Source organism: Neofelis nebulosa, chromosome 14, assembly GCF_028018385.1.
Source record: "Neofelis nebulosa isolate mNeoNeb1 chromosome 14, mNeoNeb1.pri, whole genome shotgun sequence".
Classification (NCBI taxonomy): Eukaryota; Metazoa; Chordata; class Mammalia; order Carnivora; family Felidae; genus Neofelis; species Neofelis nebulosa.
Genome location: NC_080795.1, coordinates 80582137 through 80604292, shown reverse-complemented (window position 1 = coordinate 80604292; position 22156 = coordinate 80582137). Strand labels below are relative to the sequence as shown.

The window sequence follows — 22156 nt, the reverse complement described above, 5'->3', positions numbered from 1 at the left end:
AGAGAGAGAGAGAGAGACAGAGCATGAGTGGGGGATGGGACGGAGGGAGAGGGAGACACAGAATCGGAAGTAGCTCCAGGCTCTGAGCTGTCCACACAGAGCCTGACGTGGGGCTCAAACTCGCAAACTGTGAGATCATGACCCGAGCCTAAGTCGGACACTTAACCGACTGAGCCACCCGGGAGCCCCTATATTTGTGTGTCGAAAAGACCTCTGGTTGACTGGCTGCAGTTATCGAAGTTTGCCTTGAGCACATGGATGGCCGTCTGGGAAGGCAGCTTCAGTTACTTGGAGGTGCTCCTGGAGGTGCTCCTACAAATGGTGGAGTGTGTGTGACATGTTTGTCTGTTGTGTGACTGGCTGGTGCCCTCTTGGAAGCCCCTCTTCTTTAGTTAGGCCACTTCTGGGCCATTTTCCTCATCATGGTTTCCCCGAACTCCCTTTTTGTCCATTTCAGTTCCTTGTGTTGCTCTAGCTTTAATTGGATCTTACTTAAGCTCAGCACAGTGCCTTTGTTATAATATTTAAATACCTAGCTCTCCACCAGCAGAGGAAGTTGGTAACACAACAGTTGCAAGAAACTGTGAAGTTGAAGAAACAGCCTTGTTACGGCTGGTTTTCTAGTTGGCTTAGGCCTGAGAGAAAAAGTCCCTTGGAACACGTTGGTCCCTCTTGGATTCCAAAGTGGACCTTTTTGGGGGCTGATCCCTCAGTTATTTCACTTTTCCTAAATTATTTGGCCAGGATCCCTATCGTAGCGTTCCACCTTGGCATCCAGTAAATAGTCGAGAGGAACTAGAACATCTAAGACTATGAGTCAGTGAACTTTTTGCCGGCGAGTTGAGCCTTTAGAGCGCGCACTGGTTTGGTTGGTACGTGTGCCATAGCTACCTGTGACGTATGGATCCCGCGCTCTAGATTGGGAACTCCCAGCCAGCGTAGAAATCCTCATACGTACATACTGGTGACCCTTCCCAGCAAAATTTCACACCGGACTATTAATAGAATGCAAGTAACTGGAGAGTTCATTTTGATCTGGTATGCAAGGGACGGTCCTCTGACTTCACAGAGAGTCATTAATTCTGTGGTTCCGTTTTGAGGGGATACAAATACATTGCACGTGATGACTGGTTTTTAACAATTAGTCTGTACTTACGTTGGTCTGGGTGGGGAATACAAACACCCTGAGAGAAATAAAGAGATCACGTACTGGTGTCTGTGGCTCTGTGAGGAGGGATGGTTGGCCCAGACTGTTGATCTCTAGGCTCATAGTTTTTCCTGTTCCTCATGTTCCCTGAGCTCTCTTGGGGCTCAAGGAGCTATCAGTATCATTGGCTAGTTATGGGGCCCAGAGCCTAGTTAGGTGTCTTGGGGTTAATAATATTCTGGTACTGCGGATAAAAGGAAATGTGATTCTCAGTTTTGGGGTGAAATGCAGCACCATTTGGGTTCATAGGTTTAGTTCAAAGGTTCTTGCTAGAAAGTTTTAGAGATAGGGGTGTCTGGGGGGCTCATACGGTTAAATGTCCACTTCTCGATTTCGGCTCAGGTCATCATCTCAGTGTTCGAGGCTGACAGCTCAGAGCCTGCTTGGGATTCTCTCTCTGCCCCTCCTCCCCTGCTTGTTCGTTTTTTTTCTTTCTCTCTCTCCTTCCCTACCCCCCATCTTCTTTCTCTCTCTCTTTCCTCAAAATAAGTAAATAAACATTTAAAACAGAAAAAGAAAGTTTTAGGCAGAGAGAATCGGATAGGCAGTTGGACAGATTGTTGGCTAATGTGCCTGTTCTGGAAAAACAGGGAACGGGAAAGTTAGGAGGGCAGAGAGGACTGGAGCGGCTGTTGAACGGTTGAGTGGACTGAACCAACAAGAGAAAGATGTCTACTGTCATTCGCTTTTTGTTGGGGCCAGTTGGGTTATCTGATTTAAGTCCTTCTGGATTCATTAAGTCGAGCTGGGCAACGGTCTTCATGAGACGGGAAATACTAGAAGCCGTAGTATGGCCTCCGGGATGCTCCGTTTACCCTCACGGGTGTTAGTGTAGGCTTCACACATAATCGGTGTGGTTGAAGACACTGTCTCAAGTCATTATTTCCTGTCCCATTTTTAATTAGAGGTGTCTTCAGAGAAAACCCCTTTGTTTTCATTGCATGCCAAAATCGTAAACAACCTTGAAGGCCTATCTCCCCTTGCTGTCGATTTTTAACTTTTAAGCCTTAAATGGGAGGGCAAGTGCCCATAGGGGCCGTCAGCACGGCCACCTGAGCACACGGAGGTGGCTTCTACAGCAGAGCAGTCAGCTTAGGAAATCCAGCACAGAGTGTACCTTGATCACTTTTTAACATTGTAACATTTGCTTTAGGAGTTGAGCTACTTAGATATATGGAAAAGATTATTTCCAATTATTTCTAGGTTTTCCTCCTTTTATAAGATAAGGGAAGAGATCATGGTTGTTGTCCAGTGGCTCCAGTGGCCGTTTGACTGCCACGGCTAGCTGGTGTGGATCAGGTCCTTTGAACTTACTTTTCTTTCTAGCATTCATAACCTTTCCTTGTTTAGTAATTTTAATATACCTCTATCTTTCTGAGTTTAAATATGAGCAAGGAGGTTATGATGCACTTAACACGTTTAACTTTCAGTTTAAAACCTATTCATCTTACCAGCACTTGTTAAGTGGGCTTTATGAATAACAGATATGTTTATTTACTTATTAAATGTGTATTGATTTGGGAGAGGGAGAAAGAACAAGCAAGCAGGAAAGAGACAGAGAGAGAGAGAGAGAGAGAGACAGAGAGAGAGAGAAAGAGAGAGAGAATATCTTAAGCAGACTCCACGCTGGCAGCACAGAACCTGGGAGGCTCAATTCCACGAACCCTGAGATCGTGACCTGAGCCGAAATCAAGAGTCAGGTGCTCAACCAACGGGGCCATGCAGGTGCCCCAGTAACAGATATGTTTAAATAGGTAAAATGTAAGTAAGACTGTATGTAACTCAGCACAATGGTATTCTTTGTATTTTGCCATTCCTCATTTCCTTAGGATTTTTTTTTTAAGTCTCCAAAAATCATTCACCAATTACTTTCCAGGTCTCAATATTAATGATCTTGGAGATTAATTTAAAGTTTATATGAAAAATGAATGTCGAGTATTATCAGAAATATAGTAAAATTTTTATAGTGATACCTCAAATAAAGTAAATGATGTATTTAGTTTGCCATATTATCTGAAATTCAGAAAGCAATCTTTAAGTTTATTTATTTTGAAAGAGAGAGAGAAAGCGAGTTTGAGTGGAGGAGGGGTTGAGAGAGAGAGAGAGAGAGAGAGAGAGAGAGAGAGAGAGAGAGAATCCCAAGCAGGCTCCGCACTGTGAGTGAGAAGCCTGATGTAGGGTGTGAACTCACGAATCGTGAGATCATGACCTGAGCTGAAATCAAGAGTTGGACGCTTAACCGACCCAGCCACCCAAGAGCCCCCCCCCCACAAAACAATTTTTTAAATAAAGACATTAGTTGAATTATTATACAGGCAGCCCATGCTTGGCATGGTTCTAGAATGCACAAATATCCATTTCTGTGGCTTAGTTAAATGATACTAATCCTCAGTAGAATGGTTCAGATCCAGTTTAACACATATATCAACTGTGAGTAAATGTGTAAAGTACAAACTCAGTCTGCAGATCACTACGTACATAAGAGATGTGAATTGTGATCAGTGGCCAGTCACGCTACCTCTGTCACAGTCTGTTTGTGACTGGCCACTGTGCATCTGCTGCTCAGTTTATACACAGCGAACTGTGTGGTTGCGTTGCCTTCTTCTTCGCCAGTGACGAACCCCTGTGACATTTTATAAAAATGGATCATCAAAGGGAGGAATTGACCAACAAAGATGAAATGAAGAATTGAAACAAGAAGTGGTAACACCGGAAGTGATGTTGTGCTTACATGTGAAGGTGAAGGGCCCCCGGGTGGCTCAGTCGGTTGAGCGTCCGACTTCGGCTCAGGTCACGATCTCATGGTTCGTGAGTTCGAGCCCCGCGTCGGGCTCCGTGCTGACAGCTCAGAGCCTGGAGCCTGCTTCAGAGTCCGTGTCTCCCTCTCTCTCTCTGCCCCTCCCCTACTCGCGCTCTGTCTCTGTCTCTCAAAACTGAATAAACGTTAACAATTTTTTTTTAAAAAGAAAGAAGATGTGAAATTGGTGACTGTGTAGTAAGAATGGGAGAGGCCTTGGTTTGCATGAAGCCGCCACAGGGACCCGTAGACACAGTTTCATTAACTTGGCCAGTGGATCAGGGAGTTATTTCAACGTTTAAAGCCTGTGTGGGGAGTTTGGACAGGCTGTAATGCGACAAGTGGAGATCGTGCCGATGCAGGAACCCGGCAGCTCGCGGGAAGTGAAGACTAGCGGGTGTGCAGGTGCAGTGGGGCAGATACGCCGTGCAGACAACTTTGCAGGGTCCCAGCTGAAACAGATTTACAGAAAAAAAATAGCAGACTCTAGGAATGTTGACTTTGCTGTTGATTCAGACTGTCTAGTTAATGTGGTCACATGGGCTTGGAAAATAAAGGGGGACTTGCTGATATAAATGAAGAAAACAGTTGTGACAAAAAAGAGCATGCCCCTGAGGGCTTCACCGTAGAGGGGTTTTCAGAGATGCACTGAGCGTACCAGGGACGAGATGTTAGATGCTGGCCCAAAACTTAGAAAGGAGTGTGACAGTTTGCCGAGGCAACGGAAAGACTCTTGCTCTGTACCTTCTGTTCTAGAACGAGGTGAAGGAGAGGCAGCTGTGGTTCAGACCACTTCTGTCAGGTTATCTGACGGTTCTGCGCCCCTGTGCACAGCGAGAAACCACCTGTACTTACTGTAGTTCGAATCCATGTTCTGTCAGTTACCTGTTGCTGATCATAAGTCATCCCAACACTTAATGTCCTGAAATGACAAGAATTACTTACTTTGTTCTGACCTGCAGTCTGGGCAGGGCTCAACAGGGACAGCTTGTCTCTTTCCCCCAGGTGGTCGCGAGGCTGGCCCAGCTGGGGGTCCACTGTCAGGGGGTCCACTGTCAGGGTGGCGCTGCCTCGCGGCGAGGAAGTTGATGTTGGCTGTCAGCCCGACGCTCAGCTCAGGCTTTGGTTCACGGAGCTCCGTTCTTGGGCCGCTTGCGCTTCTGGATAGCATGGCGGTCCCATTTCATGAACGAGCATCCCAAGAGAACCAAGGGGACCTAGTTTGCCTCTTAATACCTAGCATAGGATGTTTCTTAGCCTAGTCAGAGGCTCCCCCAGATTTGAGGGGAAGGAAGGAACAGAGACTCCACCTGTTGAAGAGAGATCCAGAGTCACCTTGGAAGAACAGGGTTGGGCATGGGAGGTATCGGTACAGCTACCCTTGGAAAATAGAAGCTGCCACTTACTGATATATATATTTAAGCAACATTAGCTTCTCTGTTAAGTAAAATCAGTGTAGGAAATTTAGGGTGTTCAGGTTAGGTTTTTTATGAGCAAAGAAACCCAGATCTTGTGTGAAAGAACAAAATTTGGGAGAAGAAAGTTTTTATACCACTCTAGTTTGTTTAAGGGTTTACTTTAACTAGGATCACCACCAACTTCTTAAAAATTCTCCAGACTTGTTTATGTCTTAACTTCTTTTTAATTTAGTTGTATCGGTTTGCATTCTTTGCAGCTTCTCTCAAGTTCTGGCAAGCTTCTCAAGTTTTATTGAAGGGCCAGCATATTTCAGGTGTAATCAGTTTGCTGTCTTGGTGGGGTCTCACCATGCAAGTTCCCGGGTGAATTCCCGAGTGAGTACCATCTCAGGAACTCTGGACATGTTTGTTCTCTCTCTTTTGCATGTGCTGTTTTATGGGACGTTTGTATCAGACCGTGGGGGTGGAGGTGGTGCTCAGAGCGAACTCCAGCATTTCCCAATACCTTGTTTCCTGACACCCTGACTTGGGATTGTCCTTATTCCTCCAAGAGAAGAAAAAGGTAGGCCCCAGGACTTCCTGGGGTGTCTCCTGTGTTAAAGAGAGCGCTGAGGCTCTGCTGGTCAGCAGCGAGGTCAACACTCCCTTTACAGGAGGCCCTGGACCCCCATGCGGTGTGCCAAGTCAGAGCCCTCTGATGCCTCAGTGGGGGCGCAGCAAAGCGTGCACGGCAGGCTGGCCTCAGTGCTGGAATTTCACCATTTACGACAAAATTGGGGTAGAACTTGGTGTAACCATCTGGCTAGAAACTTTCATAGTGATTTGGGAGTAATTTTATGTTAAAAAAATTTTTTAACGTTTATTTATTATTGAAAGACAGAGAGAGACAGAGCGTGAGCAGGGGAGGGGCAGCGGGAGAGGGAGACACAGAATCCGAGGCAGGCTCCAGGCTCCGAGCTGTCCGCACAGAGCCCGACCTGGGGCTCGAACCCACAAACCACGAGATCATGACCCGAGCCGAAGTCGGATGCTCAACTGACTGAGCCACCCAGGTGCCCCAGTAATTTTATGTTAAGTGACTCTGATGATAGGAATTTTGTGTTTTTGTCTTTTATTTTTAAATTTCATTTTCCTAGAAGTTCCTTCTCGTTGCATCTTACGTAAGTATTGATCTGTGACAGGCTGGAAATCGGAACTGGTCCTTTGCCACAGGGGGTCCGAGACCCTTTCACGTGGGTCTGTGCCGTGGGCAGCTCGTCTCAGTTTGTACAGTTTTTTCATTTCCTCTTCTTTGACAGGTGTTTGGAAAAGATCATTGGTAGCGTGCACAGGGAGCAGCAGATGCCTGTGACCGATTGATTAGCCTTGAAGAGTTCTAGAAGGTAGAACTGGCCACAGTTCACAGAGGGCTGTGGTTGCCGAACCCCGCAGGGTGTGCGTCTCTGTGCTGACTTGGTGAAGGGCTTTTTTCATTTAGAGACGCAGAGACCGGCAGCCCCGGCTGTACGGCTTTAGCCGCGGGTGAGAAACAGACGACACAGGGAATTGTCCCTTGTGGGAAACAGAATAGTCAGTGTCGCCAAAAGCCTCTCTTGGGACTTCTCATTCCACGGTGGAGACCATCCCTCACGCTGACTAAACCAAAGTCTTGTGACTTTCTGTGGTTTTGTGACCGCCAGAGAGGTGGCCTCGATGCCAAGATCTCAGAATCCTCAAGACCCACAAAAAGACAAACATGAATGCCACCAGTAGGGGAGGTGGGTGGTGGTTCACACAATCTGATACAGAACTGTCTAGAAGAGTCATGGAAGGCTCGATGGTGGAAGTATTGCCAATTTGAGACTTTATAGCACAAATAGGATTTTTGACAAACAGATGAAAGAACTAAACTGTAAAACAAAATCACAGTGTTGTGAAGTGCTTTGCTCAGGTCATAGAGCAATGGTTTCTCTTTTTAAAAATGTTCTGGCCGACTCCTTAAGGACTTACGAAGGATTTTCCTATTGATTTGGGGCCATAGGAGTATATTTGTGTAGTGTTTTTGGTGTGGCTTCTTCTCCCTTGACACACTGAGTATTAGGAGTAGTGATTTTCATCGCTAGAATGTCAGCTCTTCTGAGCACTCTGGAGATGTAGTGTTTCTTCCCAGGAATCAGTTGGCACTGTGTTTAGTCATCCTTACTGTCTAGTTTGGGGAGCAAAAGACATTGCTCTAGCAATCCGAAGTGTAGTTGATTTTGTTGGATCGTCCAGCAACCTTGCTATATTCATTCATTAATTCCAGTAGTTTCTCTGTATGTTCTTACAGATTTTTTTCATACATAATCATGCAGTCTGTGAATAGTGATACTTTTATTCCTTGCTTCTCACCCGGTGTTTAACTTCCCTTTTTGCCCATGGAACCTGGCTAATAGGACTTCCAGAATGATGTCAGTCAGAAGCGGTGTGGTGGGCGGCCGTGGCCTTACTCTATTTGTGGAGGCCCGGCAGGGGGCTCTTTCCCGCCAGTATTTCATTTTTTAATGCAGATACTCTCCATCAGATCAAGGAAGTTTCTTTCTTTTCTTACTTTGCTAAGAGTTTTTATTATGAGTGGTTTTTATCTTGAGTAAACTTTCCAGATGTTTTTTTCTGCATATGTTAAGACAACTATGGTTCGTCTCATTTCTGAAATATGATGAATTAATTGATTGCCTTTTTAAAAAATTAAGACCGTTTTTTAAGAGCAGTTTTAGGTCTGCGACAGAATCGAGGGGAAGGTACGGAGAGTTCCCGTGTGCCCCTTGCCCTGGTACGTGCATAGCTTCCCACGTTACCACCATCCCCCCCCCCACCCCCAGAGTGGTACATGTGTTACAGTGGACAAGCCTACACGGACGCATCAGGATCACCCAGAGTCCATAATTTACCTTAGGGTTTCCTCTTGGTGGCATAATGATGTGAGTTTGGACAGGTGTGTCATGACAGGTATCGGTCAGTATACAGTCATACTCTTCTCCCTGCCCTGAAAATTGTCTGCGTTCTGCCTGTTCATCCCTGTCCCCCCTCCGGCTCTGCATCCACTGACCATTTTACTGTCTCTGTGGTTGGCATGTAGTTGGAATCGTACAGTATGATCGGCTTCTGTCACTGGTAATATGCATTTAAGGTCCCTCCAAGTCTTTTCATGGTTTGGTAGCTCACTTCTCTTTAGCCCTGAATAACACTCCATTGTCTGGCTGCACCACAGATTGTCTGTCCGCTTCCAGCTTTTGCTGTTGTTAACAATGAATATTAAACCACCTTTGTATCCCTTTAATGAATCCCTTTTGGTCATAATATGCTATGTTTAAATATGGAATGCTTAAATTTGCTAATATTTTGTTAAGATTTTTGCACCTGTGTTTATAAGTGAGACTGAGTTGTGCCCTTTCCCTTATTGTCCTTGTCTGGTTTTCTATCACTGTTTTGCTGGTCTCATAAAGTAGCTTGGGATATGTTCCCCATTTGTTCAGTGGAAGAAGTTATGTAAGATTAATATTCTTCTTCCTTAACTTGTTGGAAGAATTCAAATATTCCTTTGTGGGAAGAATTTTAATCACAGGTTGACCATTTTTAACGGAATAGGTCTATTTAGACTTTGTATTTCTGTTTTGGGGTTTGTACCGCAGCACTTTCTACGGCTTGAGCTGCACTTTGCAAAGAGCTGTGCGTGCGTCTCGACTCTCGTATTCCATGGCATGAAGTCGTTCACGGTACTCTCTTCCTAATATCTCGTACTGTGTTATTACCTCTTACTCTCGACCTCCTCCTTCTGTTGTGCTTCATCATCAGTATTGTTAGTTTTCTCCTTCTCTCCTTCCCTTGATCAGGCTTGTTGGATGCTGTCAGTTGCGTTATTTATTTATTTATTTTCAAAACAACCTTGATTTTGTTTGACTTCTAAATTGTATTGTGAGATATGGATTTAGGTACTTAATTTCCAGTCTTCATTTCTGATGTATGCATTTAAAAGTATAGGTTTTAGGGGTGCCTGAGTGGCTCAATTGGTAGAGCATGTGACTCTTGATCTCAGGGTTGTGAGTTCAAGCCCCATATTGGGTGTAGAGATTACTGAAAAATAAAACTCTTAAAAAGAAAAAGAAAAAGCATAGATTTTAATCTAAGCACAGCTCTGTCTACACGTAGTGTTGATCTTTCTTTTAATTGTAGCCTCGAATTCAAAATACTTTGATTCCTCTTTGGCTAATGGGTTACTTGAAATACATTGCTTCATTTCCAGTCAGTCGGGGATTTTATAGTTATTTTGTTGTTGTCGAGCTTAATGCTAGCCACGGAATATACTCTGAATAATTTAGTCCTTTGGTATTTCTTGAACCTTACTCTTTCACCTGGCATGGGGTCAGTTTTAGCGCGTGCCTCACGTGCGTATTTAGTGGGTACTCCCCGTGCAGAGGTGAGCTGTGCTGGGGCGTAGTGCTTCCTGCTGGTTAGACTGACGTTACTGGTCACGCTGGTCATGTCCTCTGTACCGGACCGAGGTTGGGAGGGGATAACCGGGTAGACTCCTGGCCCCTGCTGCCGACCTTCAGCTTCGCTCAGCTGCTGCCGGCTCTCTCTGGGCTTAGTTTCGGGACTGGTGACTGTCTTAGGGGACAACTAGCAAAGTGTGTGACTCAGTTCTCCACTCTGTCCTGCTCACCAGAGTCCTGGGGGCCCCGTGCTCATAACTGGGTCTCTCACTGTCAAAAGCCCGGCTGGTTTCTCCCATCCGTGGCTCTTTGTTGATCTTCACGCTCTTGAAGGCCCAGAATTGGCGTATGCCCTTTGATAAGTCATCTCTTCATGTCTCCATCTGTGTCCCCTGCTGTCCTGGTTGCCTCACAGTGTCTCAGACTCCCAGCTATTGTTTGGGCTGGTTTTTAATGTGACTTATCTGAGTTTTCTCAGTGGGAGTGTTAGTCTTGGCCAAGCTATTCCCTCACATTCAAATGGAAGTCCTCCTGTCACACCAGCAGACATTTATTTGTTTACTTTCTGGTTTAGTTTCGTTCTCAGTTGTGACCTGTCTGACTCTCCTGCTGAGGGACTGGCTAACACGGGACAACCTGGCTTTGACCGAGGGGCTTTCATCACCAGTGCCTAGTACATGTAGTGACTTCTTGTTGAATTTTTATCGTATGAAGAAAGAACTTGTATCTCAAGTAAAAGGTTTCAAAAGTAGGCAGTAAAATTAACATATTTGGCTTTCTTACGAGATTTTCCCACAGATTTAAAGGCTGTGATTTTAAAAAGATGATACATTTACAAACGTGTTATCTGTAAGCAGGGTAACTTAACCGTTATAGGTAGAAACATAACCTGTTTATAGATAACACAGTGAATTTTTGACAGAGCTGAACTAGGACCCCTGGCCTTTTAATCTGTTAATACAAATTTAACAGATATTTATTCTGCCACTGTGAATTAGGTAGTGCCCTGGGTGTGGGTGAATACAATGATTATTTTGGTAGACCAGGCCTCCCTCCGTTCTCCTGACGCTCACCTCGGGCATATAACACACCACAGGGGAAGAACGGAGAACGGTGTTGTTAATGTAAGGATCAGCATATCACGTTTTCATTGATTTTAACCACATTTTAATAGGTCTCAAGAATTGTACGCTGATGATTCTTTTTCTCTTGCAGATTATGACAGATACATAGCACCAAGCAAAATAATGGCAGCTGCTTACCTTGACCCAAACTTGAATCACACCCCGAATTCGAGTACCAAGACCCATCTGGGTACCGGAGTGGAACGTTCCCCCGGGGCAATGGAGCGAGTGTTGAAGGTCTTTCATTATTTTGAGAACAGCAGTGAGCCAGCCACTTGGGCCAGTATTATCAGGCACGGAGATGCTACTGATGTCAGGGTAAGTGCGTCTTCCTAGAACACATCCTCCGTGTAAATGGCAGGTTAGATAGGCACAGACGTTAACAGCACATACCAAAAAAAAAGATAAAAATTTTTTTTCTCACATTACAGAGATTTTACCTTTTTCTTTATAATATTTATGCAGTTAATATGTGACCAGAGTTTTAATTGTAAAATTTCGTGGGAACGTAATAACTGAACCATATATTATTCATATAATGCCATTGACGTGGCATTTTTCTCTATTTTTTTTTTCTTAACTCGTCAGGATATAAGAGAACAAAGCAATGAAAATAAACTCTAATACTTAGGAAATAAATTATTTCCTAGAAGGTGAATCTTGAAGGTATCTGCATGACTCAAAATAGGATAGACTCTTTGAAAACTGATAGGTTCTACAGACCGGACCCTTGTCACAGCTCTGGGATCGAAAGGGCCTCTGCTTGTACAGCTTACATCCTACTGGGGAGACACCCACGGCCTCGGTTGCTGTCCCGTGTGGGGTGCACTTCCCAGGGCCCCTAGGGCGAGGAAGCCTGTGTGTAGCTGAGCGTAGGAGGTAGCGTGGGCGTCAGTGAGCAGAGCACCATGGGCGAGAACAGGGAGAGGCGCCTTCGGAGGCAAAGGGTGCCGACAGGGAGGACCGAGAGGGTAGCGCCGTGATTGCAGAACACTGAGTCCAGGACGTCGATTTTCAGATTTTCAGGAAGTGCTCGCTTGGGCCGAGTGTTACAGAACCCTTCTCCTCCTTCCTTCCCCTCAACTTACTCCCTGTCCGTCGTTAAGGGGGACGGTGTCCAGGGCCAGGATGAACAGATAGATCTTTTTTCTCCCCTGTCTTTTCGTAATAATGAAGCCAATTAATTTTCTACTCTTTAACTTATATGCATGAACTATTTTTAAGCAAGTTAAAGGAATTGGTAGAATTTAGATTTAAGGGTATAGTACTACATTTGAATTCTATGTAATTTTCTGTTACCTCTGTAACATTGCAATACTGACTATTCAAATGGGCTAATTATTCAGAGGAGGAGAATTCGTTCAGTATTTAAATATGTATTAACATCTATTCATGTGCGATAATTGAAATAAAATAGTCTCTTGTTAACAAACTTCTTATGAAGCTTGATGGCTTTTTCTAGTTTTGCTATAGTTTTGTTTTACATTTAAGCTTGTAAAACATTACATTTAAGCTACACAGTCACTTGGTAGGAAGTCTGGCAGCCAGTGTTCTATCTTAATAGCACTATTCATACTGGAGAGAAAGCATACAAATGTAACTTTTATGAGAAGGCTCTTAGTAGGCGTTCTAGTCTTTGTGAATTTCAGTTACGGTGAATGAGGACGTTTCTTAAAGCATTCCATCAGCCTGATTAGTAAACTTCACAGCATTTGTACAGGAGGGGAGCCTTTCAGAGATGTGAATTTGAGCAGACATTTAGCAAATGTTCAAGATGGGTTATATCTGAAAATGTACCTTGGAAGGGCTCCATGACAGAGGTATTTTAGTATCGAATGTACTGCACACAAGAGGATTAAGATCAAGGAGAGAACCAGTGATCACTGGGCACATGTCAAGCCTTTAGCCAATGTTACAAATTTACCAGACGTCAAAACGTTTATATTGTGAAGAAAAATTTAAACCAGAGTCACATACCTAAGTTATGAGAACATATTTGTTGAACTTTTATGAAGATCAGTGCAGGCAAATCCATGTGGCTGAAAACCAGGTTGCTTTATTTCTTAGTAGGTGATAAATGTTTTGAAATTTAGTAACTCTCATTAGTTAATGATTTTCAACTTGAGGCGAAGAAATCTCAACTGGCATTGGTTCGCTGCAGCTTTTCCTGTGATGGAAGGTGGCTATTATTCATAACCCACTTTTATTTAAGGCTGTAACGTTTGAAAATGCAGAGTTATTAGTTGATTGGTGGATCTGCACAAGCGAAGAGCATAGTACTGCGGAACGTGCCTGTGGCATCTTTCTCCCCGAGACGCACCAGACGGAGGACCGTTATAAAGGGACCGGCATATATTGCTAGGCAGGAGTGCAGTGGAAGGAACGTGGCAGCATTTGAAGCCTGATGACCGACAACAGAAATGCGGTGGGGGCGAGAGTTAGGAGTGGAAGTGTAGGCACTTGGCAGAAGCCAAGAGACCGTTTAATGATGGTGGCAAAGAGCAAGCCAGACCATCCATTTTCTGAAAAGACAGCTCACTGTGGTCCGAAGCAACCGAATAATTAGCTTCAGACCCTCTGTTGCTGCACTGCCTGATACACTAGACGTCTGCAGCAACCGAACACTTGAATGGGGCTAGTCTGAGCTGGTGTTCTGGAAGTAGAAACCGCAAGATTTCAAAGATTTAGTATGAAAAAAGAATGTAAAGTATCTCATCAGTAATCTGTTATGACTGCCTGTTGAAAGGATGATGTTCTTGACCCAGTAGGTTCAATAAAATACAAATAGTAAAATTGCAACAACCCATCTCTTTTACCTTTTTTTTAAGCATTGAAAAATAACTTAGGGAGCTTGCATTGTATTTCTGCTAGACGGCTGTGCTCTGTAGGAAGTGATTATCAGACAGACTGCTTGACTCAGAAGAACACCACCTTTGGAGGAGTTGAAAGATTTATTTTTACCAGGAAAATCCTGGATTCTTATCATAAGTCATTATTTCTCATGCTGCAGTTAATACATTTTGCTCCTTTTACGTGTATGTGCTAATTACACTTTAATGAGTTTACATGTTTGGTTGTTGACAGGACCCGTAGGAGCCCATCAAGTTATAGGCAGAGTACGGAGCAGCAACAGTAGAGGCTCCTTCTTGGAGGCGCTTGCAGGCCTCGCGGGCAGGCCTCGGGGCCTGAGACACAACCAGGCCGTCCCCAGCCCCTGTGGCAGCACCTGAGTGTGAGGAGGCCAGAGCCTCCTTGTGGGGAGTCTGTGAGGCGGGCGTGTGGGCGCGCTCTGTCTGCATCATCAGCCTCAGGCACCACCAAAGTCAGGTGCCAGTCACGGCCCGGTCATGGTCACTAAGCGGTGCTGGCGGGCTGATGCATCCCGCCCCTGCATAACCAGCAGCCCACGGGTGCAGACGTCGCTTACCTTGGCCGTAGTTTGGGCTCTGTGCCAAGAGCGTGTTCCAGGCGACTCTGGAGCTCAGTGTGGGGTCAGCCCAGAAGAGTCAAGGTTAATCCATGCTGGCCTGTATTGAATAAGATTGGTCATCTAGAAACATTGTAGTGGTATGTCAGGATGGTAAGGGTGTGTGGGAAATTCCATATCCTACCAGAGGAGTCCCCTACTTGGAGAAAAGAATGACACTTACCAGCAGACTTTTCATCAGCAATGCTGGATGCAGGACGGCACTGGAACGGCGTCTTCTGAGGGCGCAGGGAGGGGATTCGTACCTCGGAAGTTTTCCGGACGAAGCACCGATCGTGAAGACGTGGAATGAAGGGAGCATTGATACCACAGGCTGTCTTTGAGGAGACAGTCAGGAGGCGTAACGGGGCATGAAGACCCGTGGGCCCAGGAAAAAGTGCTGTAGGGACGTGGGCGGCAGCCGGCACGCCGCCCCCTTGCTCCTCCCCTGCGTTTTCATGGTCTCTTCAGGCCTTGACCAGGGTTTAACCAGCTCTGCCTTTCCCACCCCCATGCCCCGTTCTGACTGCTCTCCCTCTGACCTTAGGACCCGAGTGCCACCCGGCTGCGTGTGCCCCTGTCCTCCATCTTCATGCTTCTGACGCCAAGAGAACCATCCATGAGTCCGTCTAGGGGCTCCCCTTCCTTCAGTGACTTGGGTCCCTCGGAATCATCTGTTATTCCTCCTTTGCTTACACCTGACGTCCAGAATGTTAGCTACTTCTGTCCACACGTTTTCCCAAATACACCCGGGATCCGCCCAGTTCCTATGGCGTCTACTGCACGTCGTCTTAGAGCCACCACTGTTTCCATGTGCGTCGCCACCTGGCCTCCTGACACCCCGCCGTCCCCTGGGGCCCCCTCAGTCTGTTCATGAGCCAGCAGCCAGGTGATCCCATTGAAATGAAAGCCAGAGCACGTCGGTCCTGCACGGAACCTTCCCTGGGCTTCCTGTCTCATTTAGGGTGAACGTTCAGGTCCTTTAAAAGCCTCTAACTCTTCCCTCTCCCTGTTCTGCCCCATGGCCTTCTGTCCTCCAGCTCATTCCCTTTGACTTTCTGCTTCCCGGACTGTTTCTCTAACAGGCCTGTCTTCTCATCAGTAATTTGCTCAAAACCTCCAGCAGCTCCCCATTTCTCTCAGAGGAAGGCCAGATTCCTTCAGTGTAGGCCATACAAGGGCCTACGGGATCTGGCTCCTTGTTACCCATTCTTACCTTACTTCCAGTGACTGTCCTCACTCTGTCTCCCAGCTCAAGAATGCTCCCTCTCCTCCACCTTTTCCATTGCCCGTCACCCTGTTTTGTTGTTTTCTTCACATGCTTTCTCCTTACTGAGATTGTCTTGTTTCTTGATTTGTTTGCTCTCTTATTCTCTGTTTTCTTCCCCTAGACTGTAAGCCCGGGGTCTTACTGCTCCGTGGTCTCATCACCTGTGTCTTCAGCAGGGCCTAGAGGGCACACAGCATGTACTTGATGGATTCCTTTTTGAATGACTACATGGAATCCTAGGTGAAATGGAGTACTTCTGACAGAAATAAAGTTAGGAAAACTGGTGGCAGCAGTAGAAAGTAGTGGACCAATAACCATGAAAGAAACTGAGAGATTACACCCATCCAAAACCATACCTGGCCTTACTGATACCTCTAGCAAACCTTCATTCCTACCTTATTACTATTTTCTTTAAATCACAGGGCCTGCAACAATGCATTTTGTACCCAGACACCAAATCTAGGCAAGTACAGATTAAGTAGCGGCTGAGGTGTTGGACAATATTGTTGTTAGGTGCAGGGTGTCTTAAAGTTGACTAAAGGGCTCAGTGCACTTTTCTAGCTACCTAGCACACTCTGAGGTCCCAGTACTCGTCCTGAGCCACTCAGTTACCCGAATCTGCAAGAGTAAACAAACGCAATAAACTCAGCCCTGTACTTGGCTAAATGCGGAATATCCTTGGTTGGAGTAGGACTAATTATTGTAACCACACTGGTAGTGGGAAGAACAATGGTAGAAATATTCTGATCAATTTTTTTTAACGTTTATTTATTTTTGAGAGAGAGAAAGAGAGAGACCGAGCCCGAGTGGGGGAGGGGCAGAGAGAGAGGGAGACCCAGAATCCGAAGCAGGCTCCAGGCTCCGAGCCGTCAGCACAGAGCCCGATGCGGGGCTTGAACCCACGAACCGTGAGATCGTGACCTGAGCCGAAGTTGGATGCTCGACCGACTGAGCCACCCAGTCGCCCCCATTCTGATCAGTTTAAAATCAGCTTTCTGATTGGAGTGGAAAGCACAGGGACAGTTTGGGATCCTGTGAGTTGGCAGCAGTTACGAGCTCTGTGAGCCACTGCGCTATGCTCAGAACGCCAGCGGCTGTGGGGAAGGCTCCCTGGAGGCCGTCTTCCCTGAGCTCAGCCATGGATGGTTGCCGGAGAAGGGCTCTGTGTGCAGTAGTCCTGTGGTCTCCAGTGTTTATTGTCAAGTGTCGTCACTGATGCTTCATGTGTGTCTCAAATGTCAACTTTCTCTGATAGAGGATCAGGTGAATATGTGTTTAAAACGTGAACATTTCTTTAATGGAATAGTATCATCTAGGAAGAAACTAGAAAGAAAAACCATAAGAAAGAAACAGAGTCAGAAGCAACGTAAAGAAGAGTATGAGACGGCAAGAGCACGGGAAAGAATTCTCTGTCGCGGAACCTTAGAGATGGTGATTGTGGTGGGCAGAATAATAGCCCCGAAAGGTATCCATGTCCTAATCCCCAGAACCTGGGCACATGGGACCTTCCATGGCAGAATGGACTTGGAAGATGTGACCCACACTAAGGACCTTGAGATGGGGAGATTATGAGCTGCAGACCTTTTTTGGCTGTGGTCAGAGGGAGGGGGCTGCAGTAGAAGGGTTGGACGCAACCCTGCTGGCTTTGAACATGCACAGAGGGGCCTCTAGCAGCTGGACGAGGCCAGCCTGGAGCTTCCAGAAAGCAGTGCATCCCTGCTGACACCTTGATTTTAGCCCAGGGATTCCCATTTCGGACTTAGGATTTTACAGGACTGAGAAGCTAGCATTTGTGCTATCTTAAGCTCGGAAGTTTGTGGTTGTTGTTATGGCAGTAGTAGGGAACAGATGGGCACAGGTGTGCCTTGTCTCGGGGACTTTGGGGCCGACTTCTGGGTGAGCGCTGAACCGACAGGAGGAAGGCAGTGCTGTTGGAGAGCAGGATTCGGATCTCCGCACCTTGTTTGCGGTAACTGAATGACAGTGAGGCTCCTCCCGTGCGGGTGGGATCAGAGGACAGAGCACAGCGAACAGTTGGTTTCCTTGAGGTAAAGAGCGTCTGAAAGAGAGACACAGAAAAATAACTGCATTGTAACAAACAAATCAGCAGTGATGATTGCACTTGGTGACTCCTGGCAGGAAGTGGAGAGAAGTGCGCTGTTAAGAACAGTGTGTGTGGCTTTAGATCTCTCCTCTCGTGATAGAGGCCTTGCAAGTGACAGTGGGGAGACAGCTAGACACGTAGACAGTTCCCCGCACACTGGACAGGCCACTCTCACGCGTGTGTCCAGCACCTCCCTCCTAGACTACGGCTTTGGAGGCAAGGGTTCTGTCGTATCCATCGTTGTAGTGCTGCTGCCACGCGGACTAGGTGCACACATGCTCACTGACCCAGGGAGGGAACGAACATTCATGAGCGAATGAACACGAAGGAAAGGTCTGCAGGACTTCTTTCGACCAGTGGAAAGGTCATTGCTTCTTTCCAGAACACTGTCCAAAAGATAGGTAGGTGACCAAGTTGAACCCGGCAAAATCGTAAAAAGAACTTTTAGAAACGAAACCACAGACTCATCTCACTAGTGTGTAATCAAGGACAACAGTGAAATGTCCCCCACCTCTTGTGGTCCATCACACTGATAAACGTTCAAGATTGATTTCATCCAGCATCGGCATGAGGTGAAGGACAGTCTCTAATGTCATGTGCCAATTGATATAGTTTCACTGGTTGACGGTTTGGCCGTACTTACCAGATGTCACACGTTTCGTAGCTTTTGACCCAGGGCGTCTGTTTCTGGGCGTTGTTTCTGCACGTGTGTGATGCCAGCTTCAAGCACGTTCACAGCAGTATTGTTTGCATGTCCAGTCCCCCTGGCCCCCCAGAGCTGGGGAACCGACAAGAACTACCCACCAGGAGTAGGATGGCTCTGTCTGCTGTGTGCTGTGTGTTCCTGATAAGATAGAAGCACAATACAGACACTGGCTTCTTTTATTTTCATCCTTAAGAAGAATTCTTTTCCTGTGAATATCTAATGTGAGAATTAATCAGGAACATTACGTATTTCCAAGTTCTGGGATAGGATACCGATGAGCCAACGGCCTTTTCAAAGTAGTGAAGTGTGGATAGGATTGTCGTGGGACATCAAAGTCAGGATGAGGAATTTAAATTTAATTCAGCTACCGTTAGGGGTATATTATAAATCCTTGTCCTGTTATCTCCCTTGAGACAGTCACTTTTCTAAATACACGTTTTCCAGAAATAATATATGCATACATTTCCATATGGTAGCAGGGTAGGTTTTTCTGACTGTGCATTCCTTACTAAATGCTTAGTTCTAAAAGTTGTTTTTCAGTTATCCAGAACCAGATGTTTGGTTCTCAAAATTATCTAAGTTACTGAGTGTAGGTACTGAGCATCAAATGTGTAAGTCCTTTTATATTCCTAACCTTGGCTGCCATTCAGACTGAGTCCGCGATGAGATTTACAGGAGTTCTAGAGAAATAGGATGGAATACAATATGGGAGCATAATAAAAAAGCAAAACATGAAATAGAAGTGTCTGTGTGTTTATTGCTTTTAATTTTCTTAGTGGAAAGTGAAGGCTACAACTTGTTTAGGGTGGGAGCTCCCTACGGGATGGGAGCTCCTCGTTACACAGAAGCAAACCGGAAGTCATCCTGGGTGTCTTCAGGTAGTGTGATCGAGTGAATGGGCTGAAATTGCGTCTGTCCCGTGAAGCTCCAGATTGGGAGCCGGCTTGTGCCCTGGGCTCCACAGTTCTGGACTAGGTGTGTCCACGCTGGCCTCTCTGCAGGTGGGTGCCTGGGTGCCCTGTTCCCTGATAGGTCGCCAGGGTAACCTTTGCTGGGGCTCATCAGGGAAGGCACCCAGGGAGGGCGGGATCTCTCCCCGGGGTTGATGGCACAAACAGCGGTAGGAACCGGCGTGTGTCTGGAGGGGAAGGATAGACCTGCCGAGACAGATGGTTGGGAACAGAGAGGGACCTGCACCAGGGCCCTGACAGGAGAGCAGTGGCTCTGGAATCTGGTAGCAGCGAGCTGCCGTGGACTAACGAGAGGACGTGCTAAACCTGAGCCTTAGAGAGGGCAGCTGGTGTCGCTGTGCCCTTGGTAGCAAATGGGCAGAGTCGGGACCGGGGCACAGAGCGCCTTTGTGGGAATTTGAAAGAGGCGCCAGCTCCCGTCCTGTGCGGCAGGGACTTGTGTGTCGGCAAGGGGAAGCTGAAGAAGTTGCCTCTGAGAGAACTACTGGAAGCCGATGTCCCACCCCTGAGCGCAAGATGTGCCGACTAGAGGGCCGGCTGGATTTTTGGCTCCTGCTGCCCCCCTTGGCTGGGCGCCCCTGGCAGCACAGGCGGCAGCGTCCTTCACGGTGGCCCCATCACAAACCCCAGGCCTTGAATCCGAAAGCCAAGAAGGACATTTATGCCCCTTGCAGTTTTGCCCAGGGTTCTTTAGGCTGCACCCGGTCTTCCTGTCCCCAGAGAGCGTGTCTTCTTTATGGAGCGACCTCCAGCCCAGGCCTCTGTCCATGCTTTCTCCCCGATGACACGTTTCCTCCTCCCTACCATTCTCCCGTGCCTGATACACAACCTTCTCCCGGGAGCCTGGCCACGGACAGGTGCCACCTGTTGCCTTTAGTGTGGACGCACTGCGTCCTTGATGGGTTTTGCATATAGTGTGTGTTAATTGTCTTCTCGTGAGTAGGGATAGGAACATCCTTATTTGTATTGTCAGCAGCATCGTGCTTTAATATAGAAACGCTTAGCGTGTGTAGGAACTTTGAAGATGTGTCTCATGTTGTAAGTAGTGTGATACCTTCCGTTAATTGCTAGTCTTTAAAAACCATGCTGATTTTCTCGACCAGTGATTTTCACGTTAATGTCGGCATCATTCGACATTAACTGTGAGTGGCCTGGAGCACTGAGAGGATTGCAATGGGCTGTGATTAGCACACCCTCGTGTGGGGGCAGCACATGGCCTCTGTTACGTTCCCACGCGTGCCGTCCGTGTTCAAACGTGTACCCGTGGACTTCCACACTGTGCGGGTACAGGGCAAGACTCGGGCTGCCCCCTCCCTTTCCCTAGTTTAGGATAAGCTTCATCTTTGGGCAGCCTTCCTGTCTGAAGTCATGGAGTGTTAGGTTTCAGGGGCTCTTTGAGAGGTTGGTAGCAGATTGGGTAGGCCCAATTTTGAATAACTTCACAGATATCATCGGTATTGTCAGAAATGTGGCCTTCGTCATATGTCCTTAAATGTGTTTCTTAAGAAATGACATTAGGTTGCATCAGGTCTAGAGCAGTATGCCGTCCTGGGCTCAGAAAGTGGAACCCGTCCTCGGGCCTAGTTATCAGCAGTCACACCCAGAGGGTGGCTGGGACACATTGTCAGGTTTGGGGGCGGGGGGGCAGAGCTAGAGCTGCAGAAATGTATTTTAAGTTTCCATGCCTTGTTTATCACTGAAGAAAACGGAAGAGTCTCTTTTTGTGTTTTTTCAAAACTTTCCTTGTTCATAAAAATACTATTTGAGAAACAAGATTCCTAAGAAAAATTAAATGACTTATTTAACTTGATACTCTTTTACCAAAGATTTCTGATAACTAACTAAAACAAATGAACATTGCATTAATTTTTAGCCTACAGTTTTTTTTTTGTTTATAACAGTCGTTTTTGTGGGGGGTATGTTTTAGGGCATCATTCAGAAGATAGTGGACAGTCACAAAGTAAAGCACGTGGCCTGCTATGGATTTCGCCTCAGTCACCTGCGGTCAGAGGAGGTTCACTGGCTCCATTTGGATATGGGTGTCTCCAATGTGAGGGAGAAGTATGAACTTGCACACCCACCAGAGGAGTGGAAGTAAGATCGCGTCCCTACTTTGGTGTGACTCACGCTTGATTTGTTTTGCATATTAAATCACACACGAGAGGGTGAATGTCTTTGCTTAATTTTCATACTGCTTGTAATCACGACTCCTGTCGAAATAAAACTGGCTGGTAATAATTAACCAGCGACCTCTCCTAGATCTCTGTTCAGTCTGTCTTTGTGGCACTATGGACTTTGGGCTCTGTGGGGACGGCCTGGGGCCGGTCACGCTTATCCCGTCAGGGACTGTTTTGGGTCAGCCTCAGCTCTGAGATCTCCGCCCCCTGTTCTTTTCCTTTCCGTCCTGTCCGCATCCTCTCGTACAGCAGGACTTCGTGTGCACCTGATCACCTCCCTGGTGGGCGGCACGGCTTGCTCCAACGGGGCCCGGTAACCCACAAGCTCCCCCAAAAAGAGTGGGTGCACGTTTGATGTTCGTGACTCGGACGGACCTGAGCGAAACGGACGTGATTCAAAGTGAATTAAAGAGTTCTCTGTGTTCTCTCCTAGTAATTTTTTCCACTGTTACGCAAAGCAGCTTG

General features: G+C 46.6%; 1 protein-coding gene across 21 annotated transcripts in view; it reads left to right on the top strand.

Annotated features, from left to right (window-relative positions):
* Positions 1-22156, top strand: part of PTK2 (protein tyrosine kinase 2) — a 259431-nt gene that overhangs the window by 79494 nt on the left and 157781 nt on the right. For 20 of the 21 annotated variants that reach the window (XM_058699208.1, XM_058699197.1, XM_058699198.1 and 17 more), the window contains 2 exons: positions 11089-11315; positions 21442-21608. In XM_058699208.1, coding sequence (XP_058555191.1) covers positions 11121-11315; positions 21442-21608 — 362 coding nt within the window. In that variant the 5' untranslated portion in view covers positions 11089-11120. Of the gene's footprint in view, positions 1-11088; positions 11316-21441; positions 21609-22156 lie in introns of those variants that run through there. The other variant, XM_058699216.1, reaches the window with a different exon arrangement.